Raw genomic sequence first — 18,623 nt, forward strand, 5'->3', positions numbered from 1 at the left:
AGCCCCGCAAAATAAAGTCTCTCACTGTTTCCATTGTTTCCCATCTATTTGCCATAAAGTGATGGGACTGGATGCCATGATCTTAGTTTTCTGAATGTTGAGTTTTAAGCCAGCTTTTTCACTCTCCTCTTTCACTTTCATCAAGAGGCTTTTTTAGTTCTTCTTCGCTTTCTGTCATAAGGGTGGTGTCATCTGCATGTCTGAGATTATTGATATTTCTCCCAGCAATCTTAATTCCAGCTTATGCTTCATCCAGCCCAGCATTTCTCATGATGTACTCTGCGTATAAGTTAAATAAGCATGGTGACAATACACAGCCTTGACATACTCCTTTTCCTATTTGGAACCAGTCTGTTCTTCCACGTCCAGTTCTAAGTGTTGCTTCTTGACCTGCATACAGATTTCTCAGGAGGCAGGTCGGGTGGTCTGGTATTCCCATCTCTTGAAGAATTTTCCACAGTTTGCTGTGATCCACACAGTCAAAGGCTTTGGTGTAGTCAATAATGGAGATGTTTTTCTGGAACTTTCTTGGTTTTTCGATGTCACCATAGTAAAAATGTTTATTGATTTTCACAATCAATAGCCATAGAAAAAATAAAAGATAATTACAATTTCAAGCCATAATGAAAACATGATTAATTTAACAATATAAAATAATTATATACAATTTGTGGGGGTCAAGCAGGGTGATGCAGTAAGTAGAAGTGCAGACATACATGTTTTCATCCACCCAACCAGTCTGTGTCTCTGGTGCGTTTAATCCATTTACATTTAAGGAAATTATCAGCATGTATGATCCTAAAGCATCTGCCTACAATGCAGGAAACCCAGGTTCAATCCCTGGGTCAGGAAGATCTCCTGGAGAAGGAAATGGCAACCCATTCCAGTATTCTTCCCTGGAAAATCCCACGGACAGAGGAGCCTGGTAGGCTATACAGTCCATGGGGTTGCAAAGAGTCGGATACGACTGAGCGACTTCACTATGATCCTATTACCATTTTCTTAATTGTTTGGGGTTTATTTTCTGTAGGTCTTTTCCTTCTCTTGTGTTTCTTGCCTGTAGAAGTTCTTTTAGCATGTGTTGTAAAACTGGTTTGGTGGTGCTGAATTCTCTTAACTTTTGCTTGTCTGGAAAGCCTTTGATTTCTCCATCAAATCTGAAGGAGAGTCTTGCTGGGTAGAGTATTCTTGGTTGTACGTTTTCCCCCTTCATCACTTCATTTTTTATTTTTTTAAATCATTTTATCGTAGGTTAAAGTGAAAGTCACTCAGTCGTGTCTGACTCTTTGTGACCCAATTCTCCAGGCCAGAATTCTGGAGTGGCTAGCCTTTCCCTTCCCCAGGGGATCTTCCCAACCCAGGGATTGAACCCAGGTCTCCCACACTGCAGGCAGATTCTTTACCAGCTGAACCCCAAGGGATGCCCCCCCTCATCACTTTAAATATGTCATGGCATTCCCTTCTGGCTTGTAGAGTTTCTGTTGAGAAATCAGCTGACAGCCTGATGGGAGTTCCCTTTTATGTTGGCATTCCCCTTGTTGTTTTTATTTTATCTCTATCTTTAATTTTTGTCAGTTTGATTACTATGTGTGTTTGGTGTGTTCCTTCTTGGTTTTATCCTGCCTGGGACTCTGTGCTTCCTGGACGTAGTTGACTGTTTCCTTTCCCATGTTAGGGAAGTTTTCAGCTATTATTTCTTCAAGTATTTTCCTCTGTCCTTTCTCTCTCTTCTCATTCTGGGACCTGTATAATGCAAATACTGTTGTTTAATGTTGTCCCAGAGGTCTCTTAGGCTGTCTTCATTTCTTTTCATCCTTTTTTCTATATTCTGTTCTGCAGCAGTGATTGCCACTATTCTGCCCTCCAGGTCATTTGTTCATTCTTCTGCCTCAGTTATTCTGCTGTTGATTCCTTCGAGTGTATTATTCATGTTTGTTTTTTCTTTAGTTCTTCTAGGTCTTTAGTAAACATTTCTTTCATCTTTCTCAGTCTTTGCCTCCATTCTTTTTCCGAGATCCTTGATCATCTTCCCTGTCATTATTCTGAATCATTTTTCTGGAAGGTTGCCTAGCTCCGTTTCATTTAGCTGTTTTTCTGGGGTTTTATCTTGTCCCTTCATCTGGGACATAACTTTCTGTCTTTTTCATCGTGATTAACTTTCTGTAATATGGTTTTTGTTTTAGCCACTGTGAGACTGTGCTGCTGCTTGCTTCTTCTGTCTGCCCTCTGACGGAGGAGACTAAATGGCTTCTATAGTCTTCCTGATGGGAGGGACTGGTGGTGGGAAAACCTGGGTCTTGCTCTGGTTGGCTAGGCCTCACTCAGCAAAGCTTTGATCCAGTTGTCTGCTGATTGATGGGGTTGCACCCCCTCCCTGGTAGTTGTTTGGCCTGAGGGGGCCCTGCCCTGGGGTCTGCAGGCCCTATGGTAGGGGTAATGGTGAGCTCCGAGAGTATTTTCGCCAAGGGAGACCTTCCAGTGCCCCTGTCCCTGTGGTGAGGCCCTGCCGACTGACCCTGCACAGGAGGACCTCCAAGACTGGAGTCTGTTTTCCCCTAGTCCTTTGGAAGTTCTATAATCAAATCCCCCTGGCCCTCAAGGCCAGATTCCCTGGGGATTCCCAGTCCCTTTCTTGGATCCCCAGGCTGGGAAGCCTGACGTCATAAACTTCACAACAGTGGGAGAACTTCTTTGATACCACTGTTCCCCAGTCTGTGGGTCAGCTACCCGATGGATGTGGGGTTTGATTTTATCGTGATTGTGCCCCTCCTACCGTCTCTCTGCGGCTTCTTTGTCTTTGGACGTGGGGTATCTTTTTCTGGTGGGTTCCAGCATCCTCCTGTGGATCACTGTTCAACAGCTAGTTGCAGTTTTGGTGCTCTCGCAGATGAGCGCCCATCCTTCTACTCCGCCATCTTGAACTGGAAGCCTGAAATTTTTTTAATTTCTCTATTTGTCATCCATATATTTTCTTGGAAGTCTCCAAACCTTTTTTCCATTTTTTATTGGGAAAACTTTACTTTTTTACTATTGAGCTTTGAGTCATTTTGGATTTGTAAGTCCTTTATCAGATACGTGACTTACAAATATTTTCTCCCTGTGACTTGTCTTTTCATTTTCTTAACAGAGTCTTTCAAAGAGCAAAAGGTGTTGATTTTGATTAAGTCTAGTTTATCAATTTCTATTTATTTTGTGGTTCATGCTTCTGGTGTTGTGACTGAGAAAACTTTGCATAACCCAGTGTCACACAAATTTTCTATTTTCTTTTAGAAAACTTATAGTTTTTAGTTTCAATTAGGTTCATAATCATTTCTAATTAATTTTGTATGTGGTACTAGGTATAGATCAAGTTTTAAATTTTTGTGTATGGATATTCAGTTGATCCAACATCTTGGTTCTTTTTACGATTTGTTTTTATTTATATTCCTGTTATTCTTGCCTCTTAAACATATTTATAAAGAGCATTTTAAATCTGGGGGAAAAGCAAGAGGAGGGTTGCTGGAGACCTAGTGGTTAGGGTTCCAGAGCACATAGACGGTGATGCAGTGGCAGCAGAGGCCCTGGCCAGTCTGATGGAGAGTTCGGAAGCTAGAACGGCCCTTCAGAGGTGTCCCAAATTGAGACTAGAGGGCTCGGCCGTTGTACCTCCACGTCTATCAGAAATTGGTTCCTCAGGAGGGAACCATGGGCACAGTAGCTCCCTTTAGCCAAAAGCACCAGTAACAGATAGTACTCTGAACAGCTGGCGTATGGAATGTCTCGGCCTTACTGGGGAGATCTGGGCGGCTAACTATGCTACCCGCTGAGGCAGTTCTGAAACTTCCCCAGTGTTACCTGCTGCTGCTGTTTAGTCGCTCAGTCGTGTCCAACTCTTTGTGACCCTCTGAACTGTAGCCCACCAGTCTCCTCTGTCCATGGGACTCTCCAGGCAAGAATATTGGAGTGGGTTGCCATTTCTTTGTTCAAGGGATCTCCTGACCCGGGGATTGAAGCCACGTCTTCTGCATTAGCAGGCAGATTCTTTACGACTGAGCCACCTGGGAAGGCCATGTATATCTAGTCTGTTGAACCTCTTTTACACCTCCCATGCCTAATTATTTTGACCTGTGTGCTTACATTCCCCTGGGGAGGTCAGCTGTTTTGTCTAGCATCGTGTATTGGAGAAGGGCCAAAGGCCAGTTCCTAGTCTGTGTCAGTTCCTGAGAGAGGGCAGAGAGTAGGAACACCCAGGTAGAGATTCCAGGCACACTGAATCAACACCGATCACTTCACTGGGCAAATCCTAGTCAGGATCCTTTGATGCGGTAATGGCTATGTAGTGGATTTTTTTATATTCTTCATCAAGCTTGCCAAATTCTCTTGCTAGTTCTAATAGTTTATGTCAGTTCTCTTGGACTTTCTGTGCAGGTAGTGATATTATCTGACAATAGTAACAGTTTTGTTTCTTCCTTTGCAATTTTTTTTCCCCCATATTGGCAAGTCTTTAGTACAATGTTGAATGACTTTACAGGAATTTCTTCTAATGTTTTGCTGTGAAATAGGTTGTTTGCTGTGGGATTTTGGTATATATACCCTTTATCAGAATAAAAAGATTTCCTTCTAATCTTTGCTTTCTAGAATCATTAACAGATGTTTTATCAGATGCTGTTTCTGCATCTATTGAGGCGGTCATGGTTTTTCTTTTTTAATCTTTACTATAGTTATTAAAGTTATTAACTTTAGTAAGTTATATTCATATTAAATTTTTTTGAGATTGAAAACACACATCAAAGTTAAGCGTTTGAGCCATTTAAAAATAGGCAGGTTCACTTTTTTTTTTATGTTCACAATGTTGTACAACCATCACCACTCCAGAGTATTTCCATCTCGTATTTTCTTACCTTTTAAACATTTATTCCTGGGATTAACACAGTGTGGTCATGGTATGTATACCTTTTTCAATACATTGCTGGATTTTCACAGAACCGTTCTCTGTAGGAGCTTTCATTGTAATGAACCTTTGACCCTGTATTGTTGGTCCTTCTCACAGCATCTCTGGAAGCTGATGGTGGAAGAGTCAGATTTACTGGGTCAGCTGAAGGTAATAGCTTACCTCTTCTTTTACCTCTTAAAATGATGCTGGTGGACAATGCCTTTATTCTCTAGCCTCTGCTGAGGGCGCTGGTTGCTATCCCGACTTCTAGAGTGGCTTTTTATGTCCTCATCCAGGTGGGCAAACTCCATCTAACACTACAGATTTACTCTAGCACAAAGCTTTGGCTATTTACTTTCTTCTGGCATAATTGTGTTTTTGTTGAATAAATAATATCAAAGACACGCCAGTCACCCATTTCCAAGTATGCTCCTTTAAAATGCCAAAACCCTATTTCCTTTTCTAAGCTGGACTGAAACAGATGAAATGATATGCCTAAATCTCTTAGGATAGTGAAGAGCTCCTGGCCTTGCTGGTTTACTGAATTAAAAATTGAAATTCTTTCTGCAGATCATTAAAGACTTTTACCTTCTGGGACGTGGAGAACTGTTTCAGGCCTTCATTGATACAGCCCAACACATGTTAAAAACACCACCCACTGCAGTAACTGAACATGGTAATCACCCTGGGGCCCGAGAATTAACCAGCTTACTGAAGTCTCAGGGCTGTAGGGATGGCTTGGCCTGCTGCTGAACCATTTAGACCTGGTCCACATTTAAAGTAGCCTGGTTAGTTAGAGTGTTTCCAAAGACAGAAGGCTGCTCAGGTATGCTCACAGTGTTGTCACTGGGAACAGCCTCAGCTTGTGACCCTTCCTGGAAGAGGTAGTAGAAGCCTTCAAACGAGTTGTTCATCTCATCAGATTATAGCCATATATTTCTTTAAGTCTGTATTGAATTTGTGACAATATTGCTTCTGTTTACAATTTAGTTTTTTGGCCAGGAGGCATATGGGATCTGAGCTCCCTGACTGGGGATCAAACCTGCATCCCCTGCATTGGAAGATAAAGTCTTAACCACTGGGCCACTGGGGAAGTCCCTGTAGCCATATCTCTCTTAAGGGATATATTAGGACGTTTTGTTTCGTTTTGGTTGAGCCATGCAGCATGCTGAAACTTAGTTCCCTGACCAAGGACTGACTGAACCCCTTGGTCCCTTCACTGGGAATGCACAGTCTTAACCACTGAACCACTCAGGAAGTCCCCATATTGGGACTTATTGCCCCTTGTTGTATTAGAACTCTATAGGTTGTCAATGATGGAAAACCACCTCAGTAGAAGGGGGGAATTTATTTGCTATTGTATCTGTAACTCCAGTGGGATAGGGATATTTGTTGTTTTAATCACTAAGTCATGTCTCTCTTGAGACCCCATGAACTGTAGCCCACCAGGTTCCTCTGTCCAAGGGATTTTCCAGGCAGGAATACTGGAGTGGGTTGCCATTTCCTTCTCCAGGGGATCTATCTGACCCAGGGCTCAAACCAGCGTCTCCTGCATTGAAAGGCAGATTCTTTACCGCCAGGCCAATGGGGAAGCCCATGGGGATGTAGCTGGGCCTAAGAACCAGGGACTGGTAGGGTCCTCTCACTGGTAGGGTCCTCTCACTGCTAGGGTCCTCTCACTGCTGGGACCCTCTCACTGCTAGGATTCTCTCACTGCTAGGATCGTCTGTGCCTCTTGTGTGTTCTTTGGTGGCCGTCCAGTCCCATTTGGCCACATGGCCACCAGCAGCTCCCAGGAACATGCCTCACAGCATCTGCTGGGGGAGTCAACCCTGGTCTCTCTGGTAGCAGGTTAAAGGATTCCAGGGAAGGGGTTTTGATTAGTCCAACTAGATTGTATACCTGTCCCTGTATCAAAGAGGTCAGACATGAAGAGCTGTTTATTTGGGGACTTCCCTGCGGTCCAGTGGTTAAGATTCCAAGCTTCCACTGCAGGGCTTACTGGTTTGATCCCTGGGGAACTAAAATCCCACATGGCTCACGGTGCAGCCAAAGAAAATGCCTACTTCAATGAAGTGTTCACCCTTGACTAACAGGAAGGATAACCATTCCCATCCGAACTACATGAGAGTTAGGTAAGGCGGAGTGTCAACAAAGGTGTGGGAGAGGTAGGAGAGAAAAGAGTTACCATTTTTCTAGCTCTATGAAACAGTAGATGTCCACTGTACTTACATAGGACTTTCTAGGTTGCAAATGTCAGAAAACTAAATTCAAATCCCATCCACTTCCAATTCAAATTCACTTAAGCAAAGGAAAAAAGATAACTGAAAAGGCCACAGGTATGATGGCTCTAGGCAGTTTGCTCCAAGGCTCACCTGACGCCTTCAGGGCTTGGTGTCATTCCATCTTTCGCCTCTGCCTTTTCTTCTGAGCAGGCCTCCTGTATGGTAGCAAGATGGCCTGTAACCAAGTTCACATCTTACTGACTCCGTTTATCTAAAAAAAAAGAAAAGAGCTGCCCTCTTTCAGAATCTGAATAGAACCTCTGGATTGGGTCATATTCATATCCCTAAACAACATAATGTAACAAGGTAGATCACTCCTGGGTCACCAGCCCCTGGTGGAACTACATGGATTGTTCTGGGCCAGGGTGATTCTCCAGGGAAAACCAGGATGCTCTTATTAGCAAGAAGGAATGCTTGCTAGTCAGGCAAAAGCAACTGCTGTTGGAGATGGGTGGGCTGGGGAGAGGTGAAAAGCCAGAGGAGCTGGGATGTGTGGCAGAGCCAGGCCTCCACTCGGCCCGTGTGTCCTCCTCCGCAGACGTGAACGTGGCCTTCCAGCAGTCGGCGCACAAGGTGCTGCTGGACGACGACAACCTGCTCCCTCTGCTGCACCTGACGATCGAGTATCACGGCAAGGAGCACAAAGGTCTGCCTTGCTTTCACGTGTCTTCTCTGCTGCTGCTGGTTGCTGTTTCTTCTGCTTCCATCTACTTCTGCAGAAACCGTATAAGTTTGTACCTCAGAAATCACCTAATCCAGCGCCCTAATTTTACACAAAAGGGAGGTCAAGAGATGCTAAGGGACAGCCAGGCCAAGGTTTTGTTTTCGTCATGCTGCTGGAATGGTCTGTTTTATTTATAGCCGCCATTCTTTATGGCTGAAAAAATAACCTCTGACAGATCTGCGAGAACCCTGCACGGGCGTCTCCTTGCCTCCTACAAGTCCTTTTGTGTCCCCTTTCTGCTTCTCACACTGTCGGCTCAAGCGAGCGCTCATCTCATGACTGTTCTCACCTTGTTGAAACCCTGGTTCTAGATGAGAAAAGTCATCTTCTCTGTTCTTAACAGATGCTACTCAGGCAAGAGAAGGGCCTTCTCGGGAAACTTCTCCGCGAGAAGCCCCTGCATCCGGCTGGGCGGCCCTGGGTCTTTCCTACAAAGTGCAGTGGCCACTACACATTCTCTTCACCCCTGCTGTCCTGGAAAAGTGAGTATTTCTGAGTTTCTCATAGGTAATGATTATCCAACTTACTTCCACGGAAGAAAGTATCAGGAGTAGAAGACTCTTCTGATTTACAGAACAGTCTGTAAATCAGAGGCTGCGAACTCGGATGCCTTCAGGGGCCAGAGACAACACTAGTAAGTGAAGCTGTGCGACGGCAGTGATGCTGCAATGACTGGGAGGGTCAAACCCTTAAAACCTTTTTTTTTTAATTGCAAAGGAGCAATTTGGGCTTCCCAGGTAGTGCAGTGATAAAAGAATCCACCTGCCAAAGCAGGAGACATGGGTTCAATCCTGGGTTGGGAAGATCCCCTGGATGAGGAAATGGCAGCCCGCTCTGGTATTCTTGCCAGGGAAATCCCATGAACGGAGGAGCCTGGCAGGCAACAGCCCACAGGATCACAAAGAGTCAGACATGACTGAGCACGCACACAAGGAGCAATTTACAGGCTGCCAGTATGTGGCCTCTCCTCCTCCCCATCCCTGTACACAAGCCTCAACTTTTGGGGGCAGAGCAGCCTAGGGTACAAGACACTATAGACATACACTGCAAAGACAGAGCTGGTTCAGGGAGAAGACAGAGCCACAGCCCACCTAAGTGAGCTGCCCGGACTCTGAGAGCATCTGTAGGTCCCAGTCCACTCTTCTCCTCACTTCATAGGCTCCTAACACCCTTGAAGAAACCAAGCTCAGAAGTATTTCTTAAACATTTTATTATGAAAATTCCCAAATGTAAACAAAAGTATGGACTGTAACCAACTCCCAGGGACACAGCGTCCGTCTCCAGTAACCAGCCATGTCATGCTGTTGGGTTCATCGCCTCTTTCTGGCCAGAGCCTCCTAAAGCAGATCCCAGTCATCATTTCACTCCACCACTAAGCAATTCGAAAAAGGAACATTTTTAAACACAACTACAATGCCATTATTACACCCAGTAAAAGTAACAATATTCCATATTGAAGTTTCCCTTATTACCTAAAAGATGTCTTTCTATAGTTGGGTTTGTTCAAATCAGAATCCAAACAAGGTGTATGTACTATTTTCAGTACATTGTTCCATTAGAAATAAACATTTTTTAAAGCCAGATGGAATCAGGTTCTTAGGCAAGCCTCCCTAAGAATAGGTAAGAATAGGTAAATAAGCCTATTTCCACCAGGAACTGGCTGCTCTTCCCATGCATCTTCTCAATACAGGACTCAACATCAGGCAGCTACTTTGAGCTCAGTGAGGGGAGCCCTTTTTTTTTAATTGAAGTACGGTTGGTTTACAGTGTTGTGTTAGTTGCAAGTGTACAGCAGTGATTCATATTTTTCATACTTTCCCAGTATAGGTTTTTAAGATACTGAATGTAGTTTCCTGTACTATACAGGAGGACCTTGTTGTCTATTTTATATACAGTAGTGAGTATCTGTTAATCCTAACCTCCTAATTTATTCCCCCCTCCCCAGGGAGCCCTTAATTTTCTCTCTCTGGTCTTCAGGGAGAGAGAATCACAGTAACCAAAATCCTTGGTTCCCAAAATGTTCGTATTGGTCCATGCAAGGCCCTCCTGCCCTCCTTCTTATACACACACCATAAAACCACTTCTAGACCCTAATGTCTGTCTACCTGTGTGGACCTTCTCAGCCCTGCTCCCTTGCCTCCCTCAGCCCTAAGTGACCACTATCCTAAATCCCATTTTTATAACATCTAAATATGTTCCCCCAAAGTATTCTTTTTTCTACTTAGTTGTCTTAAGCATTACCAAAAAGATATCAGGCTATATGTAGTCTTTGCAGTTTCCCTTGTTTATTCATGATCACATCACTTGGAGTCATTCTGTAATATTGTACAGCTAAAGTTTTTTTCATGATGGCTGTGCAATTTTCCATCATAGAAATAAACCAGCTTACCTGTTCACATTTCTAGCCATTCTGATGTCCTTCCTGCCTTTTAGGGGACAGGTGGGCGGCACACAGTCCTAGGGTCTGTCATGGGCGGAGGTGGGGGGGGGGGTGACGTTTTATCTTGAATGGTCTGGTGTCCCTGTCCAGGTACAATGTCGTTTTCAAGTACTTGCTGAGTGTGCGCCGGGTGCAAGCTGAGCTGCAGCACTGCTGGGCCCTACAGATGCAGCGCAAGCACCTCAAGTCCAACCAGAGCGATGCAGTCAAGTGGCGCCTCAGAAACCGCATGGCATTCTTAGTGGATAACCTGCAGTACTACCTCCAGGTCTGTGTGGCGGGAGAAGAAGGAAGGGGTAAGGAAAAAACCCAGGTTGGCAGGAGTCACTGAAGAATCCTGCAGTTGGTGAAAAACTTTCTGAAAATCCATGGATTATATCACTAGGTCTGTTTCTTGGGCAGCATTTTAGAGGAAAGTAGAAATAAGGACCTTGACTCCTCATTCTCCTTCATCCACTCAGCAGTCATGCTATACATGCCCATTGAACCTAGTTTGCTGTAACTTTTGGGATCAGGACTTAACCAAGTCAATCAGTGGTGGGAATGAGCGGTAGGAGGGATCTGCCAAGACACTGGAGGTTGGTAGGGACAAAGAATTTCCATTTCATCGCTCAGGCACCTTAATGTCCTTGAGTCCCTAGACTGAGCAAGGTACTAAAATGATTTGTGTACCTGTCTCAAGGTAGATGTGCTGGAGTCTCAGTTCTCACAGCTGCTTCATCAAATCAATTCGACCCGAGACTTTGAAAGCATCCGATTGGCTCACGACCACTTCCTGAGCAATCTGCTGGCCCAGTCCTTTATCTTGTTGAAACCTGTAAGTAGAGCTGGCTGCTTCCTCAGACTGCTTCTAGCTTGACTGATCACTTAGACACTCTGACTTCGCCAGGATAGGGGGAACTATCGTTCAGCAGCTATTCAGTCTGTCTTTAAACATTTTTAACAATCTACAATGGACAAAAACTAACAGGGAATACTAAAAAGGAACTTGAAATGTCTTTGAATTTCTGAAATATTATACCATAGGACCTGGTGAGCAGCTATAGATAATATATGCTTACCCCTCAGAAGGAAGGATTTTTGTTTCTTGTGGCATGTGGGATCTTAGTTCCCCAACCAGAGATCAAACCTGTGCCCCCACTGTGGTGGAAGTGCAAAGTCCTAACCACTGGCCTGCCAGGGAAGTCCCAAGAAAGAATAATTTAAAGAAATTTTTAAAAAGCTTTTATGATACCATAGAAAGACTAATGGAAAGCACATAGTTTACTTTCTTAGCAATCTTTCGGATCAGGATGGACCAGTTTGGAACTTGTTTTCAGACAGCTAGAGTAGTGTCTCCTATGTATGTGTCTGTGTGCCTGTGTACATACATATATCGTATATCTCCTTTAGGGAGGTTATTCTCAACCTTGGCTCCACATGAGAATCATCTGGGAGCTTTTAAAAAGAAATCTAGGCCCCAGAGCACGTACATTAGTAGAACCCAGGCTCCAGTTGGCACCAGTCTTAGCACACAAACTGATTCCAGTTCAAGGATAAAAAAGGCAAAATGATTAAAAGGACCCCGGTAGTGTTTTGTTTTTTCGTTTTCCTAGTACTTTCTGATAGCATGGTTATGCCTTCTCTCTGACGGGAGCTAATCGTTACTTCTCAGTCACACTCTTTTGTTCTGGCATTTGGGGCCATTTCTAAAGGAGAGTGAGCTCTATAGATAGATGCCACTCTGGAGGGTTCTGTGAGTTGGAAACACCGAGAACCCCTGTGACAGGGAGACTGTCCTTACGCGGTATGAGCGTCCTTGCGGAAAAGCAGAGTATCAGAGCAGGTGATCATCAACAAATATTTATTGAGTGCTTACTGTATGCAAGGCACTGGGGATACAAAGAGGTATAAGTCATGGCTCTGCCCTTAAGGAGCTCACAATCTAGTTGGAGAAACAGGACTTACATACATCACAGATCATTAACACCACAGGGGGCCTGAACAAACGCCAAGTGAACAGTACACACAATACAGAGAGGGAGGCAAGGGGTCGCTCAAGGCTCCAGTGGGGAAGGGGGCACCGCGGGGACAGGTACAAGGAAAGTGCCCCAGGCACAGGGAGCAGCACCGGAAGCGAAGCTCAGCGTGGGCACACTTGGTGGGTCCGAGAGACAACGACTGTTTATTGTGGCGCAGGTGGAGGTTTTGTGCAGGGCCTTTGCCCACAAGGTGGGAACAGGTTAGCTCTTACTTTCCCGAATCTTTCACAGATGTGTCTTCCTTTTTCTCCTAATGCCAACTGTTCCCTGGGTAGGTGTTTCACTGCCTGAATGAAATCTTAGATCTCTGCCACGGCTTCTGCTCACTGGTCAGTCAGAACCTGGGCCCACTGGATGAACGTGGGGCTGCCCAGCTCAGCATCCTGGTAAAGGTGAGTCAGCCTGGCCACTGGCCGGGTGCAGCCCCATCCAAGGGACACAGGTGGTTCTGCACGTGGGGGATCATGGTCTTTTCCCCAGTACACACACACAAATAACAAGATACAAAGGTAAAAAATGTTTTATCAGTTTTTGAAGCAGGTAAGTATGTGCTGCTTTGGTGTTCAAATGCAGTTAAGCCCCAAATGGTTTATTAAGCTGCCAAATACACACTGGCTTCGTCCCTGCTTTCTAACATCCAACCGCCTTACTTCCTTGAACTGAACCCCCTATTTCACCGAGATTATAATTATCTGCCTGTAACACAGGCACGTCTATGTTATCTGAAAACACAGGTTCTCGCCAGCCCAGTACACAGCAGAACATACTCATTTAAAGCTGGCTGCTAAATTCCTACTGAGAATAAGAGTACTTTCATGGAAAATTCTGTGTTCTGTGGACTCGGTACAAAGAAGTCCTTTTTGGAGTCAAGAGAAATGGGACTGTCGGAAGGCCAGTTGGTGCTGTGGAATTTTCAGGGAGACTTTCCCCTCTGCCCCTTCACTCCACATGGGTAGCTGGCAGATCTAAGAGGAATGACACAGCTAGAGTCCTTCTCTCTGCAGGGCTTTAGCCGTCAGTCGTCCCTCCTATTCAAGATCCTCTCCAGTGTTCGCAATCATCAGATCAACTCGGATTTGGCTCAGCTACTCCTACGACTAGATTATAACAAATATTACACCCAGGCTGGTGGCACTCTGGGCAGGTAAGAACAACCGCCTCTAGGGCATTCAATGGACTGTGTGGCTGTTTAACGAACTGTAGAATTCCGGAGTTGGAAGGAGACTTCAGCCATCATCTAGTCCAAACAAAGAAAGCAAGGCTTGGAGAAGAAAGAGGCTGTGTCTGATCATCAGAGAAGATTATTTTCCAGTAGAAGTTTAAGTAAATACTTAAATTCCTGACGCCGAGATGGACTTTAAATTCTTGGCTAAGTTGCACACTGCTCTGCTGGAAGGCAGCATGGCTTCAGTTCCCAGTTCTGACATGAGCCAGCTGCTCAGCCTTAATGCCCCTTACCCCCAGCCTCCTTGACCCTCAGAGCTTTTGCTTCTGAAAGGAGGGAACCACTGCTTCACACTCTAAACTTTTAAAAAATCTAATAGTGTTAAAAAAAAATCTAATAGATTCAGTCGTAGGTGGCTTCTCCAATGTCTGTCTCATTCAAAAAAGCACTTACTCTTTTGCTCTCTGAAATGTCAGGCAGAGTCCTCCTAAGTGATTTTAGCAAAAAGTTTTAATGAGATTGTCTAGATCACAGGTTGCCCCAATTCGTACTTTTTTGAAGAAAATCTCGGGAATGCATGATATTTTGATCTAGCTCTTTTTTTCTTTCTGTAGTTTCGGGATGTGAGAATTTCTGGTCCACAACCTGAAATAATCCCACTGCATTGTGACAGAAGATTCAAAACAAACATCCCCTTTCTCTCGCCGGCCTCCGTACATCTGCAGCTACTGGAAAAGCTCTGACTTCTCTCCAGAAGCCATTACTGAACATCCACGGGTGCAAGTCCTTCCCCTGGTTCCTGTGTGGGAGGGGCCTCTGCCCCACCCCCGCGGAGTTCTCAACTCACCACGGAGGACTTGTAGCTTCGGCCCCACCGCTGACCAGGCAAGGTCTGTTACGTTGGGAACATTTGTTGGAGGTTACCTACTACATGCCTAGGTACTGTTCAAGCTTCGAGAGACACAGCAGTAAGTTACACAGCTCAGAACATTATATGGCTCATGTGAGAAAGGAATTATAAACAGGTCGAATGCTGGATGTTACCACTGAGCAAGAAAAACACCAGGTAAGCTAGGTTGGCCCACAGACCTCCTTTCCTCTTTCAGAAATTGAAATGGAGAGTCTCCCATCCTTAAGGGTCGTCAACTGTGACTCTGAAGAATTCTACCAGTAACTTCCAGTTATTTCAGACTGTTAAGAATGTATTTTTTTTTTTAACAAAGAGAAAAGGGTCCTTACGGAAAAAAAAAAAAAACAAACTTAAAATGTCAAATACTCAAAGATGCAGGTCTGATTATCCCTTATTAGATGAACCACAGGAGTAATATGCCCAGCCATCACTGATAACCATCAATCTTCATATCAGTATGAGCCAAAATAAATATGCATTGGACAGCTGCCTCCAAACTGAAAGATAATTCTGGCTTCACTCAATCTGGCCCTTGTCCATCCCTCTTCTACCACATATAGATGTCTATCCCCTGTAACTGTTAGCTAAAGATGACCCTTCCACTGCTGCCTCTGGAGCAGAGGTTAGCATTACTATGGCCAGCCTGTTTTTGTAAATAAAGTTTTATCAGCACACAGCCACACTCATTTGCTTACCTATTGTCTACGGTTGCTCTCATGCCATCATAGCAAAGATAAGTAGTAGTGACACGCCAAATGGCCCACAAAGCCTAAAATATTTACTATTTGGCAGGAGGAAAAGAAGGTATTAGAGATTTAAGCCTTGATTCAGAGAATGAGAGGACATTTAACAGGGATGATGCTAGGAGTAGAAAAGGAACAGCTTCCGACTGTGACAGTAATAAAATTCTGACCTCTGACTAGAGCTGCTAACATTTTCAAGTGTTATCACTGTTTCTCATGTTTATCCTTGCAGCAAGTCATCAAGTTTACAGTCACCAGCCATTCACAACATTTTTAGCTCTGAGAGTATAGCACCCACAAGTCAGCTGTAAGTTCAACTCTAAAGAGATTTGTTTTTCACTGCCAGAAAACTAAGATATGTGCCCAATTCGACTCAGCTTTTGGGACAACTATAATCTGGGCCTATTATGAAATCAGATTTTGGGAAGTACTGAATTTTAGACAACCCAGATTAATCTTCTGACAGTGATACCACAGAAAACTTATAAAAAATTCACTGTCTTACTTTCCTTGGCCCCACTGTCCTACAGCAAACAAGTCCACTGAAAACTGCAGAGAAGTTACTGTGTTTGTCTTGCTATTTGTTCTGAGATTAAGCTCAAAGAAATGGATGAAGAAATCCCAGTTACTACAACCAAAGAGATTCAACATTTATTTTATCATAAAAGTCCAGCAAATAAAACTATATACAAGATCCATGCAAGGAATCCAGTTACACACAAGACACATTTAAAACCTGGTTAAAACACAATCGCCACAACAGCAGGGAATAAAACCGGTAAGACCAAGTATCCTTAATGAGAAACATAATCGTGTTTATATTTTGGATGCTGCTTGAATCCAATCCTCTCCCCAACAATGAGGCACTGGATCACCCACTCTTGTGACACCACAGGCAGCTGCAACGCTTCAGCACACTTCAGCACAGAGGCTGGGCACGAGGGGTCCGTCACCACCACGTCAAACACCCCTAAAGCAATATCTGCAGGGGAAGGTGGACGAGGAAAGGAGACTCAATTTAGCCCTCCAGTAAAAAGACAGGTAAGCCTTCTCACCAGTATATCCCACTCTGCCCAAATTAAAGCCCTTCAAGTCAAACACAGTGCCACTGATCACAAGCAAAGTGGAAAGCTGTGCTCACTATATGCTGGCCTTCTATTCAGCAAGTACCCAGTGGACACCGAGAGAAGCACAGACAGCCCAGTACTTCCTTCACTCATGGTGGCTCACCGTGTGAAAGTACCATTTTTCATCTCTTAGACCTTATGTGTGTTTCTATCAGGCCTGAGACTTAGAGCACCAGGCCTAAGAGCTACGGACATCCTTGGCTCAGTAACACCACACACACTTTCCAGGTACCTTTGTTATGGGCACTTGAATGGTGCTGCTTCACAGAGGCTGCCCCCCCAGTCATGAGGATCTCGGACCAGAGCTCCAGGAAATTCTGCTGTTGGTCTGATACCAAGAGTACCTTCAGATTCTGGAAAGGGTTTTCACGGGGTTGCCTACAGAGGAGTTGGAAAAACAGCATGATAAATAATATCCAACAACAGCCTTTCTGCAGAGAGACTCGGGTACATCTGAATGCTTTCAAAAGCGCTGCTGAGGGCATCACCCCCTTCCCTCTTTCTTTGAATGACGTGTCTTCACGTCATTCTGCCCCTTCTGATTTCCAGATTTATCCTGAGCCCCCAAATCAGTCAAATCACGTTCCTGGGTCTATATTTTTAAATGTCTTGCTTAAAACTTAGTCCCCTCACCTGACAAGTTGAGAATATTGAATCTACATGAAAATCTCACACGTTTTTAAAAAGGTCCCTAACCATAGGTCCCTAACTCTAGGAGAACAAACTAAATTGCAAAAATAATCTCAAACCCAAATTCTGTCATGTATCCCATGATTATTCCAGTTTCTAGAAATACTTACTCTCCCACTGAGATTCTTTCCCTCTGGAAGCTTGTTGTCTTCCTGTCTGCTGTTCTAGACAGGCGCACAACTACTCACCAATCCAGAATCCTTTGCTCCTCAAGGCTGTACCCAGCTGGCAGCAGGTAATTGCGGTAATTCTGGAGCTGGTTGGCATGGCAGCTGTCATGGACCCAGACATGAGAAACACAAGGAATCCCACTGGCAAGGCACAGGAAGTACTTCCGGGTTCGACAATGCTGATCCGCAATTAGGAGACACTGGTAGGCTGTGTTACACTGGAAGAAAAGGCACAAAACCAGTGGGTCTGGTGATGACTATGGAAAGCCGCTTAACAGCTTCCTTAATGAGTCACAGGAAACAGTTGAACACCTCCAGATACTATCCAAAATGTGACTGAGTCCGTTGTCCTACCCAAGGCCTCTTCTCTCACCCAAGCAGCTTCCCTAGATCATCTCCCTGCCTCACCTGCAGCTTTCTGGGGGTCTAAGTCCTCAAGGGACAACCACACCCCATGCATTTAGCCAGTACCGTGAAAAAGATTTCCATTAAACACAAATTTTAATCTGCTTTTGGCCCAGCAACAGAACCAATCCTCTTAAATGTAACCCAAGATTCTGACTTCTCTTCCTTGTACATTGTAAAGGTTCTATTTTATGCAACAACGTTTTGGCAGCATCTCAGTTCCCAAAATCTCTACCAACTCTATCCAGCCGCTTCTTGGTCCAGCAAGTGGACTTGCATTACTGCCTCCCCTGGGAAGCTACACAAAAGAACGCCTTACCTGGGCTTCATTGAAGTCTTCAAGAATGTAGCCAGCTCCTGCTCGAAGCTGGCATTCTGTGTACTGCTTGTTGAAAGGAGGAATTTCTAAATATTCTATTAAAAAACATAACCAAGTTAATAATCACTACCAGTTGGTTCATTTGCCACTTTATGCCTGCTTCTTACTGTTCTCTTTCCTACTCCCCAGTTATCTCCAAAATACTGTGTCCCCATGGCTTCCCCATGGGCCAGAAAGACCTGTCACGAGGCCTATGAAATGCTGCCCAAAAAGGGATAGGAGGAGGAAGGGTGGGGAAGATGAGAAATGGAGGCAGGTCCTAGGCCTGAGAACAGCAGAGGTTTCTGCACTGAGAACGTGCCCAGGGACCGACGCACCCACTTCCCAAACTGCAGCCCTCCAGCCTGAGTAGCCCTTACCCTCAGGAAGTTCTTCCTTCTGTCTGCCCTAATCTCTCTTGTAGACTAAGCCTATTCCTCTAATTCTGCCTTCTGTGGAGATGAAGAATGGCCAATTAGCACTAATAAAGCCTTCAAATGTGCCCTTCATCTGCATTTTACTCCCTATCCAGTAAAACTCTGATAAACCAAAATGCTCAAAGAAAATGGGGTTTCTAAAATATAATTAACTGGAGGTTAGCCAGAAGAACCTAACTCAACCTTTTACTGCAAACTATCTACCTTTGACGATCGTGAAGTAGATCAGGACACTG

The 18,623-nt window shown here is 44.5% G+C and overlaps 2 protein-coding genes across 6 annotated transcripts in view; one reads left to right on the top strand and one right to left on the bottom strand.

Annotated features, from left to right (window-relative positions):
* Positions 1 to 15,133, top strand: part of TUBGCP4 (tubulin gamma complex component 4) — a 43,701-nt gene extending 28,568 nt beyond the window's left edge. The window contains exons 10-18 of one of the 3 annotated variants that reach the window (XR_011250171.1): positions 5,030 to 5,080; positions 5,483 to 5,588; positions 7,736 to 7,843; positions 8,265 to 8,403; positions 10,452 to 10,629; positions 11,048 to 11,178; positions 12,658 to 12,774; positions 13,387 to 13,526; positions 14,162 to 15,133. Coding sequence is in view for 2 of the 3 variants with exons in the window: in XM_069558829.1 (XP_069414930.1) it covers positions 5,030 to 5,080; positions 5,483 to 5,588; positions 7,736 to 7,843; positions 8,265 to 8,403; positions 10,452 to 10,657; positions 11,048 to 11,178; positions 12,658 to 12,774; positions 13,387 to 13,526; positions 14,162 to 14,174 (1,011 nt within the window). In the remaining variant the exon portion in view is untranslated. Of the gene's footprint in view, positions 1 to 5,029; positions 5,081 to 5,482; positions 5,589 to 7,735; positions 7,844 to 8,264; positions 8,404 to 10,451; positions 10,658 to 11,043; positions 11,179 to 12,657; positions 12,775 to 13,386; positions 13,527 to 14,161 lie in introns of all 3 variants that reach the window. The other 2 variants (XM_069558829.1, XM_069558830.1) reach the window with 2 other exon arrangements.
* TP53BP1 (tumor protein p53 binding protein 1) overlaps positions 12,188 to 18,623 on the bottom strand; it is a 73,593-nt gene continuing 67,157 nt past the window's right edge. For all 3 annotated transcript variants that reach the window (XM_069558807.1, XM_069558806.1, XM_069558808.1), the window contains 4 exons: positions 17,912 to 18,006; positions 17,206 to 17,405; positions 16,560 to 16,705; positions 12,188 to 16,182 (listed from right to left, as the gene is read on the bottom strand). In XM_069558807.1, the coding sequence (XP_069414908.1) occupies positions 15,995 to 16,182; positions 16,560 to 16,705; positions 17,206 to 17,405; positions 17,912 to 18,006 (629 nt within the window). In that variant the 3' untranslated portion in view covers positions 12,188 to 15,994. The remainder of the gene's footprint in view (positions 16,183 to 16,559; positions 16,706 to 17,205; positions 17,406 to 17,911; positions 18,007 to 18,623) is intronic.

This window comes from Ovis canadensis, chromosome 18 (genome assembly GCF_042477335.2).
Source record: "Ovis canadensis isolate MfBH-ARS-UI-01 breed Bighorn chromosome 18, ARS-UI_OviCan_v2, whole genome shotgun sequence".
In the NCBI taxonomy this organism is placed as follows: domain Eukaryota; kingdom Metazoa; phylum Chordata; class Mammalia; order Artiodactyla; family Bovidae; genus Ovis; species Ovis canadensis.